Genomic DNA, 23476 nt, shown 5'->3' with positions numbered 1-23476 from the left:
CAAAGCCCTATTCATGCTCTTGCTTACGTTTTTGGTTATTTTAAATAAGAACCTTTCATCACTCTTGCGCTTGAGAAATGTACTAAGTAGATTTGGAAAGAATCATCCACGTCTTGTTTAGTGTGTCAGTGTCATCCGGAATTCCCGAAAGCAGTCCCATCAGCTATTCAGCTGCCAACTGCCAACCCAACTGCATTCTTGCCTCTAAGGCTCTAAGCTTATGGCACGACATGCATGTCAATAGCAAGCGGCCAAGCTTTACCGTTCTATTCTATGCTTCACAATTGTAATGCCAGTTCGCTGCTACGTCACTACTTGGTTCTGCTTGTAGCATAGAATTGTTCTGTGCCACGATACACCAGCCTGCAACAGCCAGACGAACTGAAAATCCAAACTTGAACTTTTTGTATTTTTGCACAGGCAATCCAAAGTACTGATATTCTTCTATAGGCTGGCACATATAGTCGTATAGGACGTTCCAGTCTAGCTACATCTGTGTCTCCTTGTCCCTGGCTTCTGCACCAATGGCAAGTTGCAGCTGCAAAACTGAACTTCGGTGTGCTTTTTTTTTTTTACTAACTGGCGCTCGTGATCGAGAAATACAAGGCTGAGAGATTACCGCTTACGCATTATGGTACAAAAGGCTTATCATTTTGGAGATTTTCCAGGGCGAGCAATCCAAAGATATTGCCATTATGCCATGCATACAAATATTGTTGTACACTGTATTTTGTGCGGTTTATTGAGTCATCCATTAGGCAATCTTTTGATTTCAGGTGCTTGTCTACATATACTCGTACATTAGCACCTCCTTACGAAGGCCAGGGGCGTCATATTGGTTGAGAGGTGGAGTCTGATCAAGTGCAAGGAGCGCCATCCGTTTAGGGACTCCCAACCAATGGCCAGCCACAGTGGGGCGTTCTCGCTTGTTGCCCTGTGCTTGCTGCTCGAGGTCGTTCTGCGAGGCGCAGCAGAGACCCTCGTGCCGGCGGTGTTTGTGTTCGGGGACTCCATGGTGGACATCGGCAACAACAACTTCATTGAGAAGTGCGACATCGGCTGCAAAGCCAACTACCCACCCTTCGGCATCGACTACCTCAACCACACACCAACTGGCCGGTTTAGCAATGGCTACAACTTGGCGGACCAGCTAGGTACGTAGATGCATGGCATGTACACTCAAAATCGATGAAAATTGCAAAGCTTTTGAGTCTTTGTACAGGTTCTGGAGATGATGATGATCTTGTTCTCAGCAAGCAGGAAATGAATGTAACTGATCAATTTGTTGCTGACGAATTGAACAGCTCAACTGCTTCACTTTGACGAGAGCCCGCCTCCTTTCCTCTCCCTATCGAACGCGAGCGTCAGGACCCGGATGAGCATGGGCGTCAGCTTCGCGTCAGGAGGGTCGGGGCTCCTCGATGCCACCGGCAATGGACCGGTAGTACATCCACCACACATCCATATACGGTTGAAAATGCTTTATGTTTGCTGATTGAGACGAACATACATGTCGCTGACCTTGGCTTAATTTGTTTGTCCAGTGTACGCAAGTATTTTCCATGACTGAGCAGGTCAGGAACTTCACGATGCTTGCTCGAAAGTGGGGCCGTGCTGATCTCATATCCAAATCCCTCATTTTCATCAGCACTGGTAGCAATGACCTGTTTGAGCACACCGATTTCCCAGACCATAACTGCAACAGTAATGACACAGAATTCTTGCAAAGCCTCGTGGCCTCCTACAGGAGCTTTCTAAAGGTACGTGTATCACCTACATGCTCCTTCACATCCAAGCAAGTTCATTCAGGACTTTCATCAATGGTAGCTTTAGTTTTCATGCATATCTTTTCTTTAGTTTTCATGCATATCTTTTCTTTAGTTTTCATGCATATCTTTCTCTCATACTGCACAAATTCATTCAGGAATTGCATAGATGTTGGCTTTTCATTCCTATCCAATCCATTTCTCTGAAAATGAAATGCAGGACTTGTATGGTGCGGGGGCAAAGAAATTTAGCATGGTGAGCCCATCGCTGGTGGGGTGCTGTCCCTCGCAAAGGGCGATAGCTCATGATCCCAAGAATCCCAGGGATATCGACGATTTTGGCTGCTTGGCCGCGGCGAACAACCTCTCCCGGCAGCTGTACCCCATGATCGCCACCATGCTGCACGACCTCAGCCTGGAGCTGCCTGGCATGAAGTACTCCCTCGTGGACTCGATCAAGATAGCCGAGTGGGTCTTCTACAACACCGTCATACCTAATTACGGTAGTCAACATCAATCCCATCTCTTCGCGTAAATATTTCTTTTTAGAATTGGAATAAGTTCTGAAATTCTCGTGTCAATGCTTCGTCTTTTGTGAAAGACTTCACGGTGCTGGACTGGGCATGCTGCGGTGGAGGGCCGTTTGGCGCTGATGGGTGTAACGCCTCGGCTACTCTGTGCCAGAACCGCAGCAACCACCTGTTCTGGGATGACTACCATCCGACCACCGCCGCGACAGGGGTTGCTGCGAAGCTGATATTTAACGACACTACCGGGCTCTTTGTCCACCCCATCAACGTGCAGCAACTGGTCGAGATGTAGAGAGTATATGAAATTGCTTTATTTACAGCAGACGGTGAAGAACTATATTAAGATGTGCCATGATTCATATATGCGTGCGTGATGAATAATGATGAAGAATGTGTTTGAAATTAATTGAGCTGCTGCTAGGTTTTGAGATCACATGAGGATATTTGTTTATGTTGTGTATGTTTATGATTTAATCCTAATCTGAGTTGGTAAGAGCAACTCCAGCAGGGCTACTAAATGGACTTCCATCTTCATATTTACTCGTTGAGTGTAAAAAATTGATCTCCAGCAGGCCTTCCAAATGGGCTGCCATTTTTGTAGGCCTTCCAAATGGGCTGTAATTTGGTGGCCCTCTATTTGGGCTGCCAACTATGAGCCCTCTATAGAAGCCCAATTTACTCGGCCTGCTGGAGTGAATGCTCATATTTGAGTGAGTAAAATTTAGAAGTGGGCTTTTAAATAGACATTTGCTCACCCAAATTTAGAAGCTCTACTGGAGTTGCTCTAAAGATGGTGAAATTTTGGGAGAGAAAAAAGTGTTTCCATGTCTCATAATGCATGTCAATTTACACGGTCAACGGTGAGAAGGATTAAGACCAACTAGTGTGCATGTCGTCGGAAGGTCATCATAGATCCACACCATATACACATTAAAATGACAAGAAACATGAATTGATACTGAATATGGGCCTTGCGATCCCATGGATGAGTTAGAAAGGTAGCCAACGCACCATGAGACAATCATACTATTTTCGTTTTGGGCAAAATCATCTTGCCTTATTTTCTTTTCTTGAAACCTTTCCTCAAATATTTATTCAGTACCTTATCCATGAAAGTTCTCTCAATAACTTTTCATAAGAGTTATTCAAATTACATTTTACGGCAATATAATGTTGTTCAAACAAATTTGTTAAAAATAAAACTTCAAGCCAAAAATATGTTTTGAGGGGCAAAAGATATATATAAAGTGGGAAATGTACTCAAATGAAATATATACAAGCAAAATATTAAATCTATGCAAATAATTTTCCAAAAGAAGCTCTTAAATATTTTTTCAGTGGAAAAAGGGAAATTGTTTAATACCTTTTTCAGTAAAGTGTGTGTGGGTGGGGGGGGGGGGGGGGTAAGGACTACTTTGGTAGAGCTTTACTTTTATATTCTTCAGCTCTAGATTCTGGATTATCTGAGTGATTCTGGTGGGGAACCACATGGGAAGCAAAGGAGAAGTGATTCTGGTGTAAAATGAACGGAACAGGGGGATAGATTTTTTGAGCTCACATCTCGCAATGTGAGGGTTAGTTTGGTAGAGCTCTACTTGATTCTGATTCTGACATAAGTGATTCACTAGCTGAAAGTGATTCTCTAAGATTAATTTTATAAAATACTGATCCAGTGGGAATCAGGAGAAGTTGTCTTTTTCAGCTCTAACCTCTCTAATTCATTTCAGAAAATCACTCCAAGAAATCAGAATGGTATCACTTTTTTTACAAAAACTGTTTGGTAGAGCTGCTCTTGCATTTAGCCGAGAAGCTACTCCCAGGAGCTCTAGCAAACAGGACCTTAATGGAGAAGTGATTTTTTTATCAGCGTCCTATCAAAAAAAAATCAAATTATATCTTTATCGTTTGGTACAGATTCATAGAATATGCTCCGAAGAAGCTGGGACCGAAGCTCTACCAAACACGCTCTAATATGATTCTTGTGCTCCGCTCTTGGACTTCCGGAAAAGAATCGCCATCGTGCCAGTTTGCTCAATGTAGGAAGTCCGGGAAATGGCTTTGGCTTCCAGAAGCTGAGAAGCACCGAGTTCCTTTCCAAGACCCGAATGCAGCTACACGAGTGGTGGGACTATCTTAGACGGCATCAACAACAGCACAAAATGAGAGGTTTTGATACGTTGTTCATGCTGATCCTTTGGGCTTTGTGGAAAGAGCGGAATGAGGGACCGAAGCCGGCGACCATAGGGGGTGAATGGGAGCCGATCAAAATTTCTTCTAAAATTCAAACCGTTGGCCTATATCCCGAAAATCACTCAAGCCCTCAAGCGTTCTGACCAAAGTTTGGAATAGCTATGGAAAAGCTAAACCAACACAAAAGGCCTCGAACGTGCGAGCGAAACCACGAAGCAAATCGGAAGCGAATCGGGAAAACAGCAGACCTCTCTGTCTGAACCGGTCTGACCGATGCACTGGACCGGTCTGACCGGTCGTGTCTGTCCAAAGGCGAGCAGACCGGTCTGACCAGTCTTGCCTACCGGTCTGACCGGTGGCACCCAGAAAACCCCGAAAACTTTGATTCAAACGGTGAATCTCGACCAAACGACCACGAAAATCGATGAAACTTGGGGGATAGCTTCGCCCCTACCCTGTGAACATATCCCCAAGAGATCTCATCCTAAAGATCAAAGAATCTTGAGAATCCGAGGGGAGATCAAGAAGGATTGGAGTTTTCTCAAAAACTCAAGAACTTCAATTCTGAAAAGCTAGCGATTCCAGAAGGTTGGGCACGAGGCTAGAAGCACAGGAATCACTACAAAGAGCTCGAAGAACCGTCTCGATCATGTGCATCAAAAACGAAACGAAAATCCATCACAGAAGAGCACAAGAGGGACGGAATTTGATTGATTCAAAAGCCCAGAGGGCACGAGGAGGATAGGGCCTCCTTTCCCAGTCAAATCCAACACAAAGTCTCACAAATCCATGGACTAATTCTACTCTAAAGAGAAGAACAAGGGGAGAGAGACATAGGGGCGGCGGCCTGGGAGAAAGAGCAATTCACGGACAAGTTACAAAAGCCACACCTAACCTAACACAAGTGAAGGGGTATTTATACTCGCGGGACCGGTCAGACCGGTACACTGGACCAGTCAGACCGGTTGGTTAGACCGGTCAGACCGGTGCCAGGGGCCGGTCAGACCGGTGCCAGGGACCGGTCAGACCGGTTGGCCTGCAGCACTCCCTGTACACGATCTCATATGACAGCTGAGGTTCTTTCTTCGAAGCAAAGTCTTCTCCACGATGCCGCCATCTTGATGAAGATCTGGTCTGCGGTTTTGGAAGATCCGCGAAACCCGGGTAGGTGGCCGGTTTTGAGAAAACCGCCAAAACTCCTCGCGCGGGAAGATTCCCGCCTCCACGCCGTGGCCCTAGACGCCGTTCCCGCCTCAGCCTTCTGACGGCCCTAGACGCCGCCCGACGCCCGTCACCTCCTCGCCCGCAGCGAGGCCCTAGACGCCATCGACGCCCGTTGCCTCCGTCAGTCCCGAGACTGACGCCCGTGCCTCCACGACTTGGCGTCTTTAACCGCCGTCCGCCTCCTTGGTTTTGTGGCACAAACCAAGAAACCCGCCTTCCGTCGCCGCTTGCGCCCTCGATCCAGGAATGGACGGCACAGCTGCCGCCAGGCCCGAGCTCCTCCACGGCAGCTCTCCGTCGACACTCGGCGCCCGTGTACCTACAATCCAAAAAACAGGAGCACGATCACACCGCATGGTTGATAATTCACTCATCACAGGCAGGATAGAGTACTCTCGTTCCTCAATCTCCCCCTTGATGAGTGCATTGTGAACACACCACCTGAAACCAGAGAAGTGATAAAAAGAGAAGCAAGAAAGTGAATAACTCAAGCAAGTGACAAAAAAAAGCTCAAAAAGGCAAGACCAGTCACTTCCTCAAGGACAGATCGATTCCCTAAGACAAGGGCAACGGCTCGACGCAATCGATCAAAAGCCAAAACATGACTCCTCAAAGATAGAGGTAACGCTCGACGCAGTCATGCAAGAAGCAGAGGGAAAACAAGGAAACCAGTAGCCACAACCAAAGCAGAAACTCCCCTTGAAATGCATTTCCCCTCACACGTGCAATTCTCCCAAAAATGATGCACTCTCAAAGCCCTGTGCACAACAAGTTTTTCAAAAATCAAACAAGTCTCTCCCTTGTTTGATCACTTCTCCCAAAATTCTCCCCCTTGTTGGCACATGCACACATCAAGTCTAAAAAAGACCTAAAGCTCCCCTGAAGCTGAAACTCCCTCTGAACAGATGCTATGCAATGAATGCAATGCAGGAGGTGTAAGTGAAAGCATTCAGGGATACAATGATATGAGCAACATCTAGTCTCAAGCACGTGTGCATCCATAAATAAGACCTGCATCTAGCTCAACAGGGTATATCAAATCAGTCTAGAGCTAGGCAAGTTCAGTTTAGGAGAGATAAAAGCATCACTCATGATCTAGCACTAACAAGTAGGGAACGGAAAGCAGTGTTAATCATACTCATACAGGTGATCCAAACTCAGCCAAAACAAGTTGCAAACATTCATTTTTCAATTAAATTTATCTCGAGCAATTATTAATGCCAGGGGTTGAAAGCTTGTCATGCTTTACTTAGCAACGAGGCCAAGCCTATGCCAAAAGACAATCAGAAGCTTAAAGCACTCATTTCAGTCATGCACAGTCTTGCCTGGGTTCTCACAAGTGCAAAGTGAGCCGTCCCGAAAGCTCGATCAGTGCGACAAGCAATCCCACCTGGATCTTTTCAATCCATTTCAAGAGCAGTTCAAGCCATTTTATCAGATTTAGATCATTTCAAGTATGTATTGCTGAACGAAAGGCTACACTAGCATGAATAAGATAGCAAAGCATATCAACACGCCCAAACATGCTAGTAGCCAAGACAGGGTGATCATGTTTTCAGATTTTCAAATAAAAATAGGTTAACTCAGATGATGTCATATACACACTGGAGCAAGCTATACATGATAAATTTATCAACTCACACTAGCAGGCACTAGAGGATCATAGCAATGTATACAAGAATGCTAGTGCAAGTGAAGCAATGCAAACATGTACACTGCATATGCACAATGCAACTACCAAACCTATAAATCAAAAAGAAGCAAATAAAACCTACAAAGCTAACCAAAGAAAAGTCAGCGATCAAAAGGGGTAACAAACCCCAAACTCCACTCGCAAGCGAGCAAAAGTGTCCTGCTCTAGCGGTTTGGTTAGGATATCTGCGGTTTGCCTCTCAGAAGGGACATGGATCAAGTCTATGTGTCCTCTCTCATGGTTATCTCGCAGGAAATGGAATCTGATATCTATGTGTTTGGTTCTGGAGTGTAAAACAGGGTTCTTTGCAATGCTAATAGCAGACATAGGATCTGGGAGCAACAGCTTCTGTAAGGTTTGTCTCATTCATAGGATCTGGGAGCAACAGCTAGCAGCGGCTACATACTCAGCTTCTGTAGAAGAAAGCGTTACGCTAGCCTGCTTGCGAGAGGACCAAGACACCAAATATGTACCGAGAAATTGACAAGTGCTGGATGTCGACTTGCGATCCAACCGACACCCACCCAAATCGGCATCAGAAAAGCCCACCAAAACAAGAGAAGAATCCGCAGAGTACCAAAGACCAAATTCAGGGGTGAATTTCAGATACCTGAAGATGCGTTTCACCACCTGCCTGTGGGAGGTGCTGTTGACGCTCCTTAGCGCCCCCGATTTATATACCGCAAACACACGGTTTCGTGTAGCTTTTCCCTTAGAGTATTCCCCCAAGGTTTATCAATCCACGGAACCAAAGAGACAAGAAACAATCTACTAGCATAGAAATTTCTTTGTGTGAGATGGTGAAAACGAGGGTTTATCAATCCACGGAACCAAAGAGACAAGAAACAATATACTAGCATAGAAATTCCTTTGTGTGAGATGGTGAAAATAAATCTAATCTACTAAAAACACGACAAACACCGAAGGTAGCAAGAGAAAGTTTGAGATAACCAATCTAGATCACCTAGATCATGCATATGTTGTAGTTCCAGCTAGATGAAGTGAAGTAAGGTAGATGTGAATCTCAATGAAAAGCCTCTTTAAACCCAAAATCTCTAATCCGATCCCTCGATACTCCGCCTACTCTGTGGAGACGGCCTGTCACGACGCCCCCCTTTTGAACGAAATACCCTGAAGCAAGTCGAACCCCCTTTGGTAGTTCCGCCATGAACCTCTAGCCACCATGACTACAAGATCATGCTAAGCGATCTATCTCGATAATAGATCTAGGATGAAGCAAACCCAAAGAAAAGAACGAAATCGAAAGTGAGAACATGGTCGCTAAACATTCGGAATCACAAATAACTTCACCATGAATGATAGTACATCACAAGATCACAACCGGGGCCCTACCTTGATCTTGATGATCCTAGCTCCAGAACACAGACGTGGTCTTCCTTGCAAGGTTCCCACGTTGGCTAGGGCAAACCCTAGACAACTAGCACGACCCTCGGCTCTCCGAGAGGTGTCCCTCTATCTTCTCTGCTCCTTGACGTCGTCTCCCGAATTGATCTCTGCGTGAACCTTGCGGAGGGGTCTTTAAATAGCCTCAGGAAACCCTCGGTCAAAGGGGAGGTCGAACCGACCTAGAAAAGGGCTGGGCCGGCCGGCCCAACGAGCCTAGGCCGGCCGGCCTGGCTCTTTCCTTCGCCGGCTCGTGTTCATCTTTCTCCCCAAGTCTCTTGGAATCTTCTAGAGTTTATGTCTTTCACGATTACACCCCATTAGACGTTGTTATCTTCGAGATTTCTTCGAGGAGAAGGATAGGATGGAAAATCCTTCCTTAAATATCTCTTTGCTTTGCTTAGCCCCGAAGTATCTTGATCTTATCTTGTGGGCTTTGTACTTTGGGCTTCATTGGAGAGTGGATGTGCATGAACGGGCCTCTAATCATCATGGCCTTCGATCCTTTGTTCGGGCTTTGGCCTTCATCTTTCTTCGTGTCATCGCGTGATCGTGGGCCTCGCCATTTCATGCTCCAAAAAGGTCAAAAACCTACAAAAACGAAGTACCTCCAAAATATATGTGCAAACGTGAAAACTACCAATAATTGGGTCGAGGTTAGGATGGTTAGTGATAATGATCTTAAATTCATGCCATTATGAAAGTTAAACAGGGGATAAAATGGATACTTAAGGAGCGCCAACATTCCCCCCATGCTTAAACCTTGCTCGTCCTCGAGTAAGTCTTTGATAAAAATCAGCGCTGCCTTTCAGTGTCCAATCCCTGCACTTGATCATACACAAGAAAACACAATGCTCCCAAAAATATTTTGCAGTTAATAGTTCAAGTTGTAACCAGTTTTTTCAATGTGGAAGGTAGATACAAGTTAAATGCTTCCCCACAATTTTTAAGCACATGCTCTCAAAATTAAACAAGTCTCAGAATTAAGAAAGTAAGTTCCATAAGTAATGCTAAACCAAGATCAATAATTCAAACCTCATTGCAATTTGCTCATGGAAACTCTCAGCTCATCTTGTCTCTCAATCTTGCTAGAACTCTCTCCTTTCTTTCTCTCATATGTATGTGTGAGGCTTTATCTGGAGAGCGAGAAAGGTTAGTCCTAACAAAAGATATTATAATCAAGATATTATCAAAACAAGAAATACTTCTTATGGATTTACCGAGACTCGTCAAAAAGACCATTGGAAAATAATTTCTTTGTGGAGAGGGAGAGAATGGAACACACACTTTGGATGGTGGACATGTGCAAATGGCAACGGTTGATCCCAAGGCACAACTGAAGTCCTTGTTATCAGATTGCACATGGTTGGAATGATTGAGTATAGAATAATCTTCAAAGTACCTGAAGTTTAATGAAGCAAACGGGACCGAGGAGCTTTTCATCATCATTCTTTTTTTTCTTTTCTCTCTTCCTCTTTTTTTTCTTTCTTTCCTTTTGCTCCTTAGAACCATTGGCAACACAATGCACTTACTCCACCTCCCCTCCATGCTTGAACGTTTGCTTGTCCTCAAGCAATGAAGTGATGATAACTTGATGGAGTGAGTGCACAAAACCTTTATCAATTCTCTGGACTTAACTTTGGAATTCAATGGAGCATCTCCTCGTGAAATACTGAAGCCAACAGAGGAGCAAAAGGGGCAGGCCGGCCGGCCTAGGGGTGTTGAGCTGGCCGGCCTACTGCCTGTAGGCCTCCACTTCTTCGGATTTTTCTTCTGCGAACTCTTTGATGCTTCCCAAGCTTATGTTTTACTGAAGTTTGCTCTTGATTCCACTGTTTTGCCGTCGAAATAAATATATACTCAATATATAGGTTGTGGTCAAGGAGGTATTTCACAAAAAGATGTTTTTGGTTAGGGGTGGATATCCAGCGAGGTTTGTGATGTTCCCGGTATAGAAACTCACAATGCATGGATAGAATGGCTAGCAAAAGAGAGGTACACAAAAATACGGAATGGTCAGCTTCTTAGTCTCGTACCAAAGAAGATAAATCCTGAATTAATTCACCTGAAAATAATTCTCGCTCTATGGTTTGTTATCATATATCATTTAGGATTGTAGAAGGGTAGAGCAATTGCAAAAGGTATCATTGACAAGGTTAGCTCAAAATTAAATCCAAAATAAATTTTCCTTGACAAGCTTAAGTAAGAGAGCAAGAATAAAAGATATGGGTCTTAATTTATCATAACCTCCACAATTGAATTAGCCGGCATTTAATTAATTTTCAGATCATGTTAGAGAGAGCATTAGTTTAATCATGCATAAACCAAGCACAAGAAAGTAGACAAAGCGGCAACGATCATCAGATTTTGACATGGCACAAACTTTCTATCATCATTACTAACCATAACATTAAAGCGTGGGTGATGCATTTATTTATCATGGTGATGAAAACAAAAGAAAGCAAATTGCACACATGCTGAAATAAATAAAACAGAAAATTGCTACGCACACACAAGCTTGCACACATGCTGAAAATAAATAAAAAGAAATAGAAAATCCAAACCACATGTGCGACCATTTTATTCATTGTCTTGTCGTCGATCACTCTTCTTGATTGGCTCTTGCGTTGTATCCTTCGTCATAATACTGCTGAAATACTCCTCCATTAAATTGTTCCGGTGGCGCCAGGAATAGAAGTCCCATTTGATATGCAATTCCTGCAGTTCCATCTTCTAGTTGGGTTGTGTGCCTCCGGATGACGTCTATATCTTCCATGTTTCTTCTCGCATAGGCACCCATGATTCTCATTCCTTGTTCCGGTTGAGGGAGGTCAAAATATTGTGCTTCAAATGACGGGTCGGGCATCTCTCCTTGGTATGACGAGGGTGGGTAGCCGTAGTTGCTAAATGGTGGGGGTGCCGCCACAGTGTGCCCCCATGCTTGTTCTTGGCTTCCTTCCCATTGACTCGTTCATCCTTGCGGGTATCCCTGTCCACTTGATACACCTTGAAATTCATTCCTCCAATAAGCGGAACTTGGCGGTGGAAGGTTTACTTCCAAGTCTTCTTGTTGTGCCGATGCCGATGTCCCTTCAATTAACCTTCCTCTTTTTGATTTCTTCACCTTTTTTCCAATATTTTCAACTCGCCAATCAGTCCTCCCTCTTGCAAATAATTTCAGCCTTTGATCAGGGAGGGAAATATCCATCTCAGAAATAGTGAATCCTTTCTTTTCATCCCCTCCGATATAATGACCTTGCCTCAAATGATCAATCCCAATATCTCTTCCCGGGACATAAAATTTTTGGATCACTCGTAACCTCGGATTCATGGCTCGGGCTATCATTGTGAGATAACATCCCGAACCAACTTCTCCTGTGCCGGATGATGCTTCACAAAGCCACCTTTCAACCATGATGTAGGTGGGATCAATTACTTGCTTCTTCACTAATGCAGCATACATCCAATTTAATTCTTGGTCGGTGACCTTCGATTCTCTCATCCTCCCGAGAATTCTCTTGCTCAACCAAGAGTGGAATATTTGGAGGGTCACATTACTTATATTTTTCCTTTGGCAGTTCACATCTTTTGCTATTTTTGTCCAAAATTCATCAAGCTCTCCATCTTCAACTTGCACCATTTCATATGCATTGCTTTTGAATCCGAGCAAGCTTCCTATTTCTCCATAGGTGATTACTTTCTCTTCATTCTTGAGCCGAAATTTCAGACATGGAACTTCTTCATCATCCACCACTTCCGTTGATTTTTCTAATGTCATGAACATCTCAAGAGCCACTTCTTCTTGCATATCAACCATGACACCGTCGGAAAATAACTTCCAACCGATGTTCTCCAAGAGCTCATAGATGTCATGATGAAATCCGAGCTTCTCCAATGCTTCATCATCAAAATCATAATTTGCTCGCAGTCTTCCCTTCATGAACTTGAGCCTTTCTTCTTCTTCCTTCGACAAGATAATAAACCCATATTCTGAATTCTTGGGCTTGTATGGCGGTGGTGCGGATGACCTTGTCGAACGCTGTGGAGGAGGTGGCATCCCTTCGGTGAATCGCATGGAGGAGCTTCTTGGGTCTCTCATCCCACCAAGGAGCAGCATGTCGCTCCTCGGTGTGGGGTTGTCTTCCTCCATGCTCCGCGGAGACTCGGAGACCGAGTGCCTCCGCAAAGAACTTGCCGATGCGTCGGATGTTGATGAACGCGTCCTTCTCCTCCCGGTGATGAACTTCATGAGGCCACTCATGGTGACTCCTTGCTGCACACACTCAAAAACAAACACACCGGGGGTTTTTTGCCGGCGGGAGAACAATATATCGAAGAGTGGAACAAACTAGGAATTGTGGTGAATTTTCTGAGATTTTTGGAGTAGATTTTGGTGGACGAATTTTTCAGGGCTCTAACTGATGTTTCTGGGCGAAGAACTTGAAGAACATAAGCAAAGAATTGAATGAGGAGTGCACCTGTCAAAGGGGAGCACCAGAGTTCTTAAAAAGGGGCCTGGCCGGCCGGCCTAGGGTGTTTTTAGCTCTCCTCCACTTCAATTTTCTCTGGTGGCATCCTGGTGCAATTATTCGCTTCTGTCCAGTACATTTTGCATGCTTTGCACCGTCCAAATCCCGTGAACCACACCTTCTTTGCCTTTGATGTCCATTTGCAACATTATTTCTCCACTTTGTGTCATTCACCTTGTCCCATGCTTAATCATTCATCACATGGTGCCATCTTTGCTGAAAACCACATGTCCTTCCCATGCATGGCTGCTCCCTCCTTTGGATCATTTGCATGTGGTGGTAGGTAGAGAGCACAACTCTTTCCCGTGAACTCACTTTAATCAATGGCTGTTAATCAAGCACATAAACCCTTTCCAAATCATGCTTAGATGTTTAATCCTCCTCTAACTTCAAAATTTCAGAATTGACTCAAAGCATGCAATGAGTTTAAATGAATAATTAGATGGGAATTGAAACATCTTTACATTTGTAAGTCAAAAAATATTTCCCGACTACATTAATTTTGGTTGCACCGGAACCGTTCACTTTCATGAATTGATAGCGAACAATCTCGAATTCAACCGTGGGTCTTGGGTTTAGGTTCTAATTTTTGCCAAAATGAGAGAGAGATTTTTGAAAAAGAGAATAATTAAGGTTAGGAAAAATTCTAGTCCTATGGTAATGAAAACTGAAAATTCTCTCTATGTTTGCGCGAACCTACGTATCAAGAATTCAAATGATATAAACATAGCGCGGCTCTATTCGTGTGTTTTATCTCAACTTGATTCGGCCGTCATGGACAGGACGGTCGCCAAAAATGGGTATGGAATTTTGGATGTGGCTTTCTCGAGAAGAGGCAAATAAATCATAGGATGGCTCATGTCATTGGTTTAAAATAAGAAACATCATCAAAATGACCGAGCGAATAAAATCCAAATCGAATTGTTCGACCGAACGACCAATTGTTCAAAAGTATATCATGTTCTTACATAGCAAAATTCTCGACTCACTTACCTAAACTTTTCGTGGGTTGTCCTCCTGGCAGCTTACTCTTGACTCGACGAACGGGTTGCACTCCCGGCAGCTTTATTCTTGACTCGACGAACGGGTTGCCTCCCGCAAAGCGCTTCGTTTATAGTCTATAACTAGACTTTCTTCTTCTTCACTTCGGACCAACGCTCGGTGATGGCGCTGCAGTCTTGGGTACCCACTTCCGCACAATCCTTGGTGCGGGTTTGTCTTCTACATTAGTCTTTTTTTTGTCTTCACAGGCGGGCTTTTAGCTTTCTTCTTGACGGGTGCGGCGATCTTCTTTGTCGCGATGGACGCGACGACTTCTATCTCCTTCTTCGCTTCCTTCTTGTTCGGCTCCTCTTCTTTCTTTGGCTTCTCCTTTGTGACACGACAGTGAGGCGGAACATATTTGACATTGATCATGTTGCATACCTCGAGGCGTGGACGAAACTTGAATTCGCTTGTGGTGCCATTGATGTCGAACTTTATCTCCCCCTTGCCAACGTCGATGTTCGCCCTTGCGGTCTTGAGGAAAGGCCTCCCAAGTATGAGAGGCGCCTTGCTCCCTTCTCCCATATCGAGAATCACAAAGTCAACGGGGACTAAGTGTTCTCCAATCTTCACGGGCACGTCTTCGGCGATTCCCAAAGGATAGCGAACGGAATTGTCCGCTAACTCTAGGCACATGGCAGTGGGCTCCGGCTCCGGTAAGCGTAGCTTCTCGAACACATTCTTGGGCATGACGCTCACACTTGCACCGAGATCACAAAGTTCTCTTTCGAACATAAGAGATCCAATGGAACACGGGATGGTAGGACATCCGGGGTCCCTCTTCTTTTCAGGAGCTTCATTAGCGATTGACGGGCTACATTCCTCGGTTAGCTTGACAGTGCTTGGCGATATCTCGTACTTGTATCCCATGATGTCTTTGAAGTAGTGAGAATACGCCGAAACTTGTAGAGCGTCCAAGAGCAGCATATTGATGCTCAACCTGCATACCATGTCAACAAATTTGTTGAATTGCTCATCTTCATGTTTACCTTTGCGGTATCGTGGCCTTGGCGGTAGAATCTTGGTGTCTATATCATCTAGCTCAAACTCTGGCTCTTCGGTGACTATCTCTGGCATAGGAGTAGGTGCCTTCTCCTTGATGATGGTTTCCACTTCAACTCTTGGCTTAGGCTTCCTTGCTCCCGCCGCATGTTCGTGTTCTTCGGTCTCCTTTCCCGAGCGAGTTTGAATTGCCTTTGCCGTCTCCGGACTTTGAGGTTGTCCGGGCAATTTTCCTTCGTTGTTAGATAGGCGTCCGGCGAGCTGGGCTACTTGTGTTTCTAGCATCTTCATTATGTTGAGTACTTGGAGGTTAGAGCTCCCGACCTCCGTCACCTTGCCATCAATGTTCTCCAAAATCTTGTCCATAGCCTTGAACTTGGTGACGGTGTCCTTGTTGATCTTGCCTTGCTCCTCCATGAACTCCTTCAATTGTATACGAAGAGGCACCGAGTTTTGAATGGAAGAGCTTGCATTAAATTGGGGTCTACCTTGCCCGTAGCGGAAGTTGGTCGGCGGAATCCATTCTCCCTTCTTCATGTAATCGAGCATCTTGGCTTCCTCCGGGCAATTCTTTAGGACATGACCGTACTCTCCACATTCTTCACATGTAGACCTTGCTTCGGCCGCCTTTAAATCGATAGCTTGGGCTTCTCTCTTTTCCACTTCCATCTTCTCCAACCTTCTCATGAGCGAGTCGATCTTCCCTTCTAGCACTTCTTCGCGTTCCACTTGTAATACACTCTTCGCGGCGCCCACAGCTTGGAGTGGTTGTAGGCGCCCCGATGATTCCCATGCGTCATTGTCCGCCACCTTCTTGAATAGCTTGAAAACTTGAGTAGGTGTGAGCTCAATGATAGAACCTCCGGCCGATGCGTCAATGATCCCCCTTGATGCAGTAGTGAGGCCTTGATAGAACTTCTGGACCACATCCTCCCTTGAGAACTTGTGATGAGGTACGGCGCGGATGTAGTCGTTGAAGCGCTCATAGGCTTCCGCAATAGTCTCCGTCGGGGCTTGCGCTAATGTTGCAATCTTGTTGCGCAGAATCTGGGTCTTGCCCGGCGAGTAGAACTCCGTCATGAACTCTTTCATCAAGGACTCCCAATTTTGCACCGTGCGTGGTGGTAGAGAATGAAACCATTGCAGCGCTCTCCCAAGTAGAGAGAACGGAAAGAACCTCGCTCTTATTTGATCTTGAGTCATCCCTTGCATGTCGAAGGTGCGGCATAGTTGGAGGAACGCTTGAAGATGTAGATTAGCGTCTTCTTTTCCAGTGAAGGGCGAGCTTTGCACCATCTTTATGATTGAAGTCTTGATCTCGAACGGAACTCCGATGTTGTCGAGATTTTGGATCGGCAAGTCCCGAACGTCCGGAGTGCATAGCTCTCCGATCGTACACTCTGGCTCCGGTAGCGCCATCCCTTGGTGAAGTGGCGCCTCCTTTGGACTTGTTGGTGGAGTTGCTTGAGGTGAAGACGATGAACCATCGGCTTCAACTTTTGGATCTACTAGTTCCGGCTTCCTTGATCGTGCTTCTCGTCTCCTTTGCCTATAAATTTTTTCTGGATCATCCACAAAATTTTCGGGTTTGTTGGAGAGGCTCCCGTCCATCTCCTGTTAGGGGTTAGTGAAAAAGAAAAATATATACGAGATCTAAAAGGTGAATATACAAGATCTAAAAAGAAAAATAAAGAAAACTTTAGATTAGATTGATTTTCGTGGAATAGATCCGTTTTTTTAGTTAGTTTAGAAAAATAAGAGATCTAACAAAAAGGTCAAAAAGAAAAATCAAGAAATATTTATGAATGCAAGTAAGATTGGATCTTAAATCAATGGTCCCCCGGCAACGGCGCTAGAAAAGCTTGTTGACGCTCCTTAGCGCCCCCGATTTATATACCGCAAGCGCACGATTTCGTGTAGCTCTTCTCTTAGAGTATTCCCCCAAGGTTTATCAACCCACGGAACCAAAGAGACAAGAAACAATCTACTAGCATAGAAATTCCTTTGTGTGAGATGGTGAAAACGAATCTAATCTACTAAAAACACGACAAACACCGAAGGTAGCAAGAGAAAGTTTGAGATAACCAATCTAGATCACCTAGATCATGCATATGTTGTAGTTCCAGCTAGATGAAGTGAAGTAAGGTAGATGTGAATCTCAATGAAAAGCCTCTTTAAACCCAAAATCTCTAATCCGATCCCTCGATACTCCGCCTACTCTGTGGAGACGGCCTGTCACGACGCCCCCCTTTTGAACGAAATACCCTGAAGCAAGTCGAACCCCCTTTGGTAGTTCCGCCATGAACCTCTAGCCACCATGACTACAAGATCATGCTAAGCGATCTATCTCGATAATAGATCTAGGATGAAGCAAACCCAAAGAAAAGAACGAAATCGAAAGTGAGAACATGGTCGCTAAACATTCGGAATCACAAATAACTTCACCATGAATGATAGTACATCACAAGATCACAACCGGGGCCCTACCTTGATCTTGATGATCCTAGCTCCAGAACACAGACGTGGTCTTCCTTGCAAGGTTCCCACGTTGGCTAGGGCAAACCCTAGACAACTAGCACGACCCTCGGCTCTCCGAGAGGTGTCCCTCTATCTTCTCTGCTCCTTGACGTCGTCTCCCGAATTGATCTCTGCGTGAACCTTGCGGAGGGGTCTTTAAATAGCCTCAGGAAACCCTCGGTCAAAGGGGAGGTCGAACCGACCTAGAAAAGGGCTGGGCCGGCCGGCCCAACGAGCCTAGGCCGGCCGGCCTGGCTCTTTCCTTCGCCGGCTCGTGTTCATCTTTCTCCCCAAGTCTCTTGGAATCTTCTAGAGTTTATGTCTTTCACGATTACACCCCATTAGACGTTGTTATCTTCGAGATTTCTTCGAGGAGAAGGATAGGATGGAAAATCCTTCCTTAAATATCTCTTTGCTTTGCTTAGCCCCGAAGTATCTTGATCTTATCTTGTGGGCTTTGTACTTTGGGCTTCATTGGAGGGTGGATGTGCATGAACGGGCCTCTAATCATCATGGCCTTCGATCCTTTGTTCGGGCTTTGGCCTTCATCTTTCTTCGTGTCATCGCGTGATCGTGGGCCTCGCCATTTCATGCTCCAAAAAGGTCAAAAACCTGCAAAAACGAAGTACCTCCAAAATATATGTGCAAACGTGAAAACGACCAATAATTGGGCCGAGGTTAGAATGGTTAGTGATTTTGATATTAAATTCATGCCATTATCAAAGTTAAACAGGGGATAAAATGGATACTTAAGGAGCGCCAACATTCCCCCCATGCTTAAACCTTGCTCGTCCTTGAGTAAGTCTTTGATAAAAATCAGCGCTGCCTTTCAGTGTCCAATCCCTGCACTTGATCATACACGAGAAAACACAATGCTCCCAAAAATATTTTGCAGTTAATAGTTCAAGTTGTAACCAGCTTTTTCAATGTGGAAGGTAGATACAAGTTAAATGCTTCCCCACAATTTTTAAGCACATGCTCTCAAAATTAAACAAGTCTCAGAATTAAGAAAGTAAGTTCCATAAGTAATGCTAAACCAAGATCAATAATTCAAACCTCATTGCAATTTGCTCATGGAAACTCTCAGCTCATCTTGTCTCTCAATCTTGCTAGAACTCTCTCCTTTCTTTCTCTCATATGTATGTGTGAGGCTTTATCTGGAGCTCGGGAAAGGTTAGTCCTAACAAAAGATATTATAATCAAGATATTATCAAAACAAGAAATACTTCTTATGGATTTACCGAGACTCGTCAAAAAGACCATTGGAAAATAATTTCTTTGTGGAGAGGGGGAGAATGGAACACACACTTTGCATGGTGGACATGTGCAAATGGCAACGGTTGATCCCAAGGCACAACTGAAGTCCTTGTTATCGGATTGCACATGGTTGGAATGATTGAGTATAGAATAATCTTCAAAGTACCTGAAGTTTAATGAAGCAAACGGGACCGAGGAGCTTTTCATCATCATTCTTTTTTTTTCTCTCTTCCTCTTTTTTTTCTTTCTTTCCTTTTGCTCCTCAGAACCATTGGCAACACAATGCACTTACTCCACCTCCCCTCCATGCTTGAACGTTTGCTTGCCCTCAAGCAATGAAGTGATGATAACTTGATGGAGTGAGTGCACAAAACCTTTATCAATTCTCTGGACTTAACTTTGGAATTCAATGGAGCATCTCCTCGTGAAATATTGATGCCAACAGAGGAGGAAAAGGGGCAGGCCGGTCGGCCTAGGGATGTTGAGCCGGCCGGCCTACTGCCTGTAGGCCTCCACTTCTTCGGATTTTTCTTCTGCGAACTCTTTGATGCTTCCCAAGCTTATGTTTTACTGAAGTTTGCTCTTGATTCCACTGTTTTGCCGTCGAAATAAATATATACTCAATATATAGGTTGTGGTCAAGGAGGTATTTCACAAAAAGATGTTTTTGGTTAGGGGTGGATATCCAGCGAGGTTTGTGATGTTCCCGGTATAGAAACTCACAATGCATGGATAGAATGGCTAGCAAAAGAGAGGTACGCAAAAATACAGAATGGTCAGTTTCTTAGTCTCGTACCAAAGAAGATAAATCCTGAATTAATTCACCTGAAAATAATTCTCGCTCTATGATTTGTTATGATATATCATTTCGGATTGTAGAAGGGTGGAGCAATTGCAAAAGGTATCATTGACAAGGTTAGCTCAAAATTAAATCCAAAATAAATTTTCCTTGACAAGCTTAAGTAAGAGAGCAAGAATAAAAGATATGGGTCTTAATTTATCATAACCTCCACAATTGAATTAGCCGGCATTTAATTAATTTTCAGATCATGTTAGAGAGAGCATTAGTTTAATTATGCATAAACCAAGCACAAGAAAGTAGACAAAGCGTGGACATCTGCTCAGAAAACTTGGAGACAAGAGCGTGAGAAGAGCCACCAAAGATAATATCATCCACGTATATCTGAACTAATATAAAATCAGTGCCAGATCGCATGAGGAACAAAGTTTTATCCACACATCCCATTTTAAAGCCCTGAGCCAGCAAAAATGTTTTCAGTCTATCATACCAAGCTCTAAGTGCCTGTTTCAAACCATAAAGTGATTTCTGAAGTTTATAAACACGGTTTGGAAACTTGGGATTTTCGAAACCAGGGGGTTGCTTCACATAAACCTCTTCTTCAATAAAGCCATTCAAGAAGGCAGATTTAACATCCATTTGGAAAACTTTAAAACCCTTGGAAGCAGCAAATGCAAAAAAGATTCGAATAGCTTCCAAACGAGCAACAGGGGCAAAAGTCTCCTCAAAATCAATACCCTCTTTTTGGCAAAACCCCTGGGCAACAAGACGAGCCTTGTTTCGAACAACCAACCCATCCTCACCCTGCTTATTTTTGAAAACCCACTTTGTTCCGATGGGATTACAAGCAGGTGGAGGCTCGATTAAAACCCAAACTTGATTTCTTTCAAAATTTTCAAGTTCCCCATGCATGGCATTGACCCAATTAGAATCAGAAAGAGCGTGTCCAATATCCTTGGGCTCAAAAGAGGCAACAAATGCTGAATGAGCGAAGACAGTGATACTCGTTACCTTGGACCTGGTGACTCACTCGTTGAGATCACCTAGCATCTGTTGAGGTGGATGACGACGCTGAATATGTCGAGGTGCTTCCCGCGTCGAAGTCGCCTCCTCCTCAACCAAGTCTGGTGTATCCTCAGGTGCAGCTGGTGAAGCCTGAGTCACCTCCTCGATCGGCCCCCGTGAAGTAGACGTAGTCGGAACGGGGCCGTCATCATCATCCGAGCTCGTGGCGGAGGCAACTGGGTCCACAGCACGCGTGGTAGCCTCAGCCTCACCCTCTGCAGCTTCTTCCTCCTCATCTTCAAAAATGGAGGTACCGAGCTCATCATCTCCTGCAACTTCAAAGACAGAAGAATTGCACGGTGCAGTCTCGTCGAAAGTGACTTCAGAAGTCTCTTTGACGATGTTAGTATCAATAATCAGCACACGGTACGCTCTAGAGTGAGAAGCATAACCGAGAAAAATGCCGTCAGATGAGCGAGACTCAAATTTATCAAGATTTCCATCTTTCAGCACAAAGCACCGGCAACCGAAAACTCTGAGATGGTCAACACGGGGCTGGCATCCAAACCGCAACTCATAAGAAGTCCTGTGCATGAAAGCACGCACGAAAATGCGGTTGGACACGTAACAAGCAGTGTTAATCGCCTCGGCCCAGTATTTGCGAGGAGTCCTATGCTCATCGAGCATTGTCCTCGCCATCTCAACCAGCGTCCGATTCTTCTGCTCTACAACTCCATTCTGCTGTGGAGTGTAGGGAGAAGAATACTGGTGTTCAAGTCCTTGATCACTGCAAAAGGCATCAAAACGAGCGTTTTTGAATTCTGTGCCATTATCACTGCGAATCACTCGCATGGCCTGGGGTAGCTCGTTTTTCAACCTCAAGATCAAGTCTCGAACAAACTCGAAAGCCTCATCCTTGGTTCTCAAGAAAAGACCCAAGAATAGCGAGAGAAGTCGTCCACAATCACAAGAACGTACCACTTCCCACCAACAGACATCACCCTAGAAGGACCAACTGTGTCCATGTGTAGTAACTCTCCAGGTTGAGCGGTCATCACCTGATTAACAGGCGGGTGTGAAGTAGTAATCATCTTCCCGTGGAGACACGAATAGCAAACAAGGTCCTTTTCAAACTTTAATTTGGGCAATCCTCGGATTAGGTCAAGCGAGCTAAGTCTCGACAACAAATTGAAGCTCAAATGTCCAAGTCTCCTATGCCACTTCCACAAATCAGAAGAAGGACCGGCCAACAAGCAACGAGAAGGGCCAAGAGGAGTTCCAGAGAAGTCAACCAAGAAAACCCGATCACGAGGTGTAATCCGGCAAACCAAATCTCCTCTGGAATCCAAAAAAAGCGAACAACCCTCCTTGAAGCGAACCTCAAACCCCCTCATCAAGAAGTTGCGAAACAGAAAGCAAATTGAACCCAAGGTTCGAAACCAAAGCAACCTCTCTCAGAGTAAAGCGATCAGAAACTCGAACAGCGCCAAGTCCACGTACCTTTCCTCTTCCATTATCCCCGAACACAATGTACTCCTTTGAGCGCATCGGGGTGAGGCTGGAGAACCATTTGTCATTTCCGGTCATGTGGCACGAACAACCGGAGTCCATGATCCACCTGTTCTCCAAGCCTCCAACCTGCACATCAGTACAGAGACAAAGGGTGAGCAAATGTCTCAACACTGGGGTTAGCAAAGTGAGTAGCAAACCAGTGTCGTGCCATTTGCTCTACAGAAGGGTTAGCAAAACCAGGCAAAGCGTATCCCCCATCCCGTCTACCGCGTGACTGACGAACACCACCGCGAGGAAAGCGTGGTGCCTCGAAAACTCCTCCAAAGCCTCGGTCCCGTGGTCCATAGCCGTACTGAAAACGACCAGGAGCACGACCGGCAAAGCGACCACCCGCTGGGGCACGGTAACCACCACCGTCTCCCTGACCTCCACCTACACGGCGTGCCCTAGCATCTTGCCTACCACCATGCCGAGAAGGACCATGCACCCGAGCAGAGTACATGTCCGCGTTCCGTCTCTCCTGCTCTCGCCTCACAGCCCGCTTCCTCTTGAAGCAAAACTCCTCCAGGTGACCTTCCCTGTCACAGAACTCGCAGTGGTACCTCACCTCACGCTTGGGAGTGGAGGCCTAGCCTGCGGACGGGGAGGAGCAGCCCCCTTCTTCTGGGCAACCTGGGTTGCGGCAGCAGGGAGCGTGTCGAGAGGATTCCTCAGCTCATTGGGTTTTGGAACCCAAACCTGCTTCTGCGGAGGTGCTTTCGGTGGTTCTTTAAGCACACCATCTGCGGGGTCAACAAGCGTAGGCTGCATGCTCGTGCTAGCAGTGTTTCCGGCAGCCTTGCCAATCTTACCATACAACCTGTCAAAGTCTGACTTCGTGTATGTGTAACCGACCCAAACCCATCACCGCGCTTGAACTGCTTAATCATCATGCCCAACTGTGGCTCACTCCTAGAAACTCAACTCAGAATCGCCCTAAGATAGGTATTCTCATTCTCTAAGTT

General features: G+C 45.1%; 1 protein-coding gene across 1 annotated transcript; it reads left to right on the top strand.

The window, feature by feature from the left end:
* The first annotated feature begins 339 nt into the window (after positions 1-339).
* On the top strand, positions 340-2747 carry LOC120641435 (GDSL esterase/lipase At1g71250-like). The gene is made up of 5 exons (XM_039917574.1): positions 340-1154; positions 1305-1441; positions 1545-1760; positions 1987-2269; positions 2368-2747. Exons 1-5 carry the CDS (start codon positions 899-901, stop codon positions 2586-2588), a joined length of 1113 nt encoding a protein of 370 aa, XP_039773508.1. The 5' UTR covers positions 340-898; the 3' UTR covers positions 2589-2747.
* The last annotated feature ends 20729 nt before the right edge of the window (positions 2748-23476 follow it).

The sequence above is a fragment of the Panicum virgatum genome, chromosome 7K (genome assembly GCF_016808335.1).
Source record: "Panicum virgatum strain AP13 chromosome 7K, P.virgatum_v5, whole genome shotgun sequence".
Lineage (NCBI taxonomy): Eukaryota > Viridiplantae > Streptophyta > Magnoliopsida > Poales > Poaceae > Panicum > Panicum virgatum.
Note: the sequence above shows the minus strand (reverse complement) of the source record. Positions and strands in the feature narration are given on the sequence as shown.

Bases quoted from the DNA above. Each gene is read 5' to 3' on its own strand.
- LOC120641435 (XM_039917574.1), top strand. From the start codon at position 899: ATGGCCAGCCACAGTGGGGCGTTCTCGCTTGTTGCCCTGTGCTTGCTG. The intron at 1,155-1,304 runs GTACGTAGATGC...CGAATTGAACAG, and splicing joins CAACTTGGCGGACCAGCTAG to CTCAACTGCTTCACTTTGAC. The intron at 1,761-1,986 runs GTACGTGTATCA...AATGAAATGCAG, and splicing joins CCTACAGGAGCTTTCTAAAG to GACTTGTATGGTGCGGGGGC.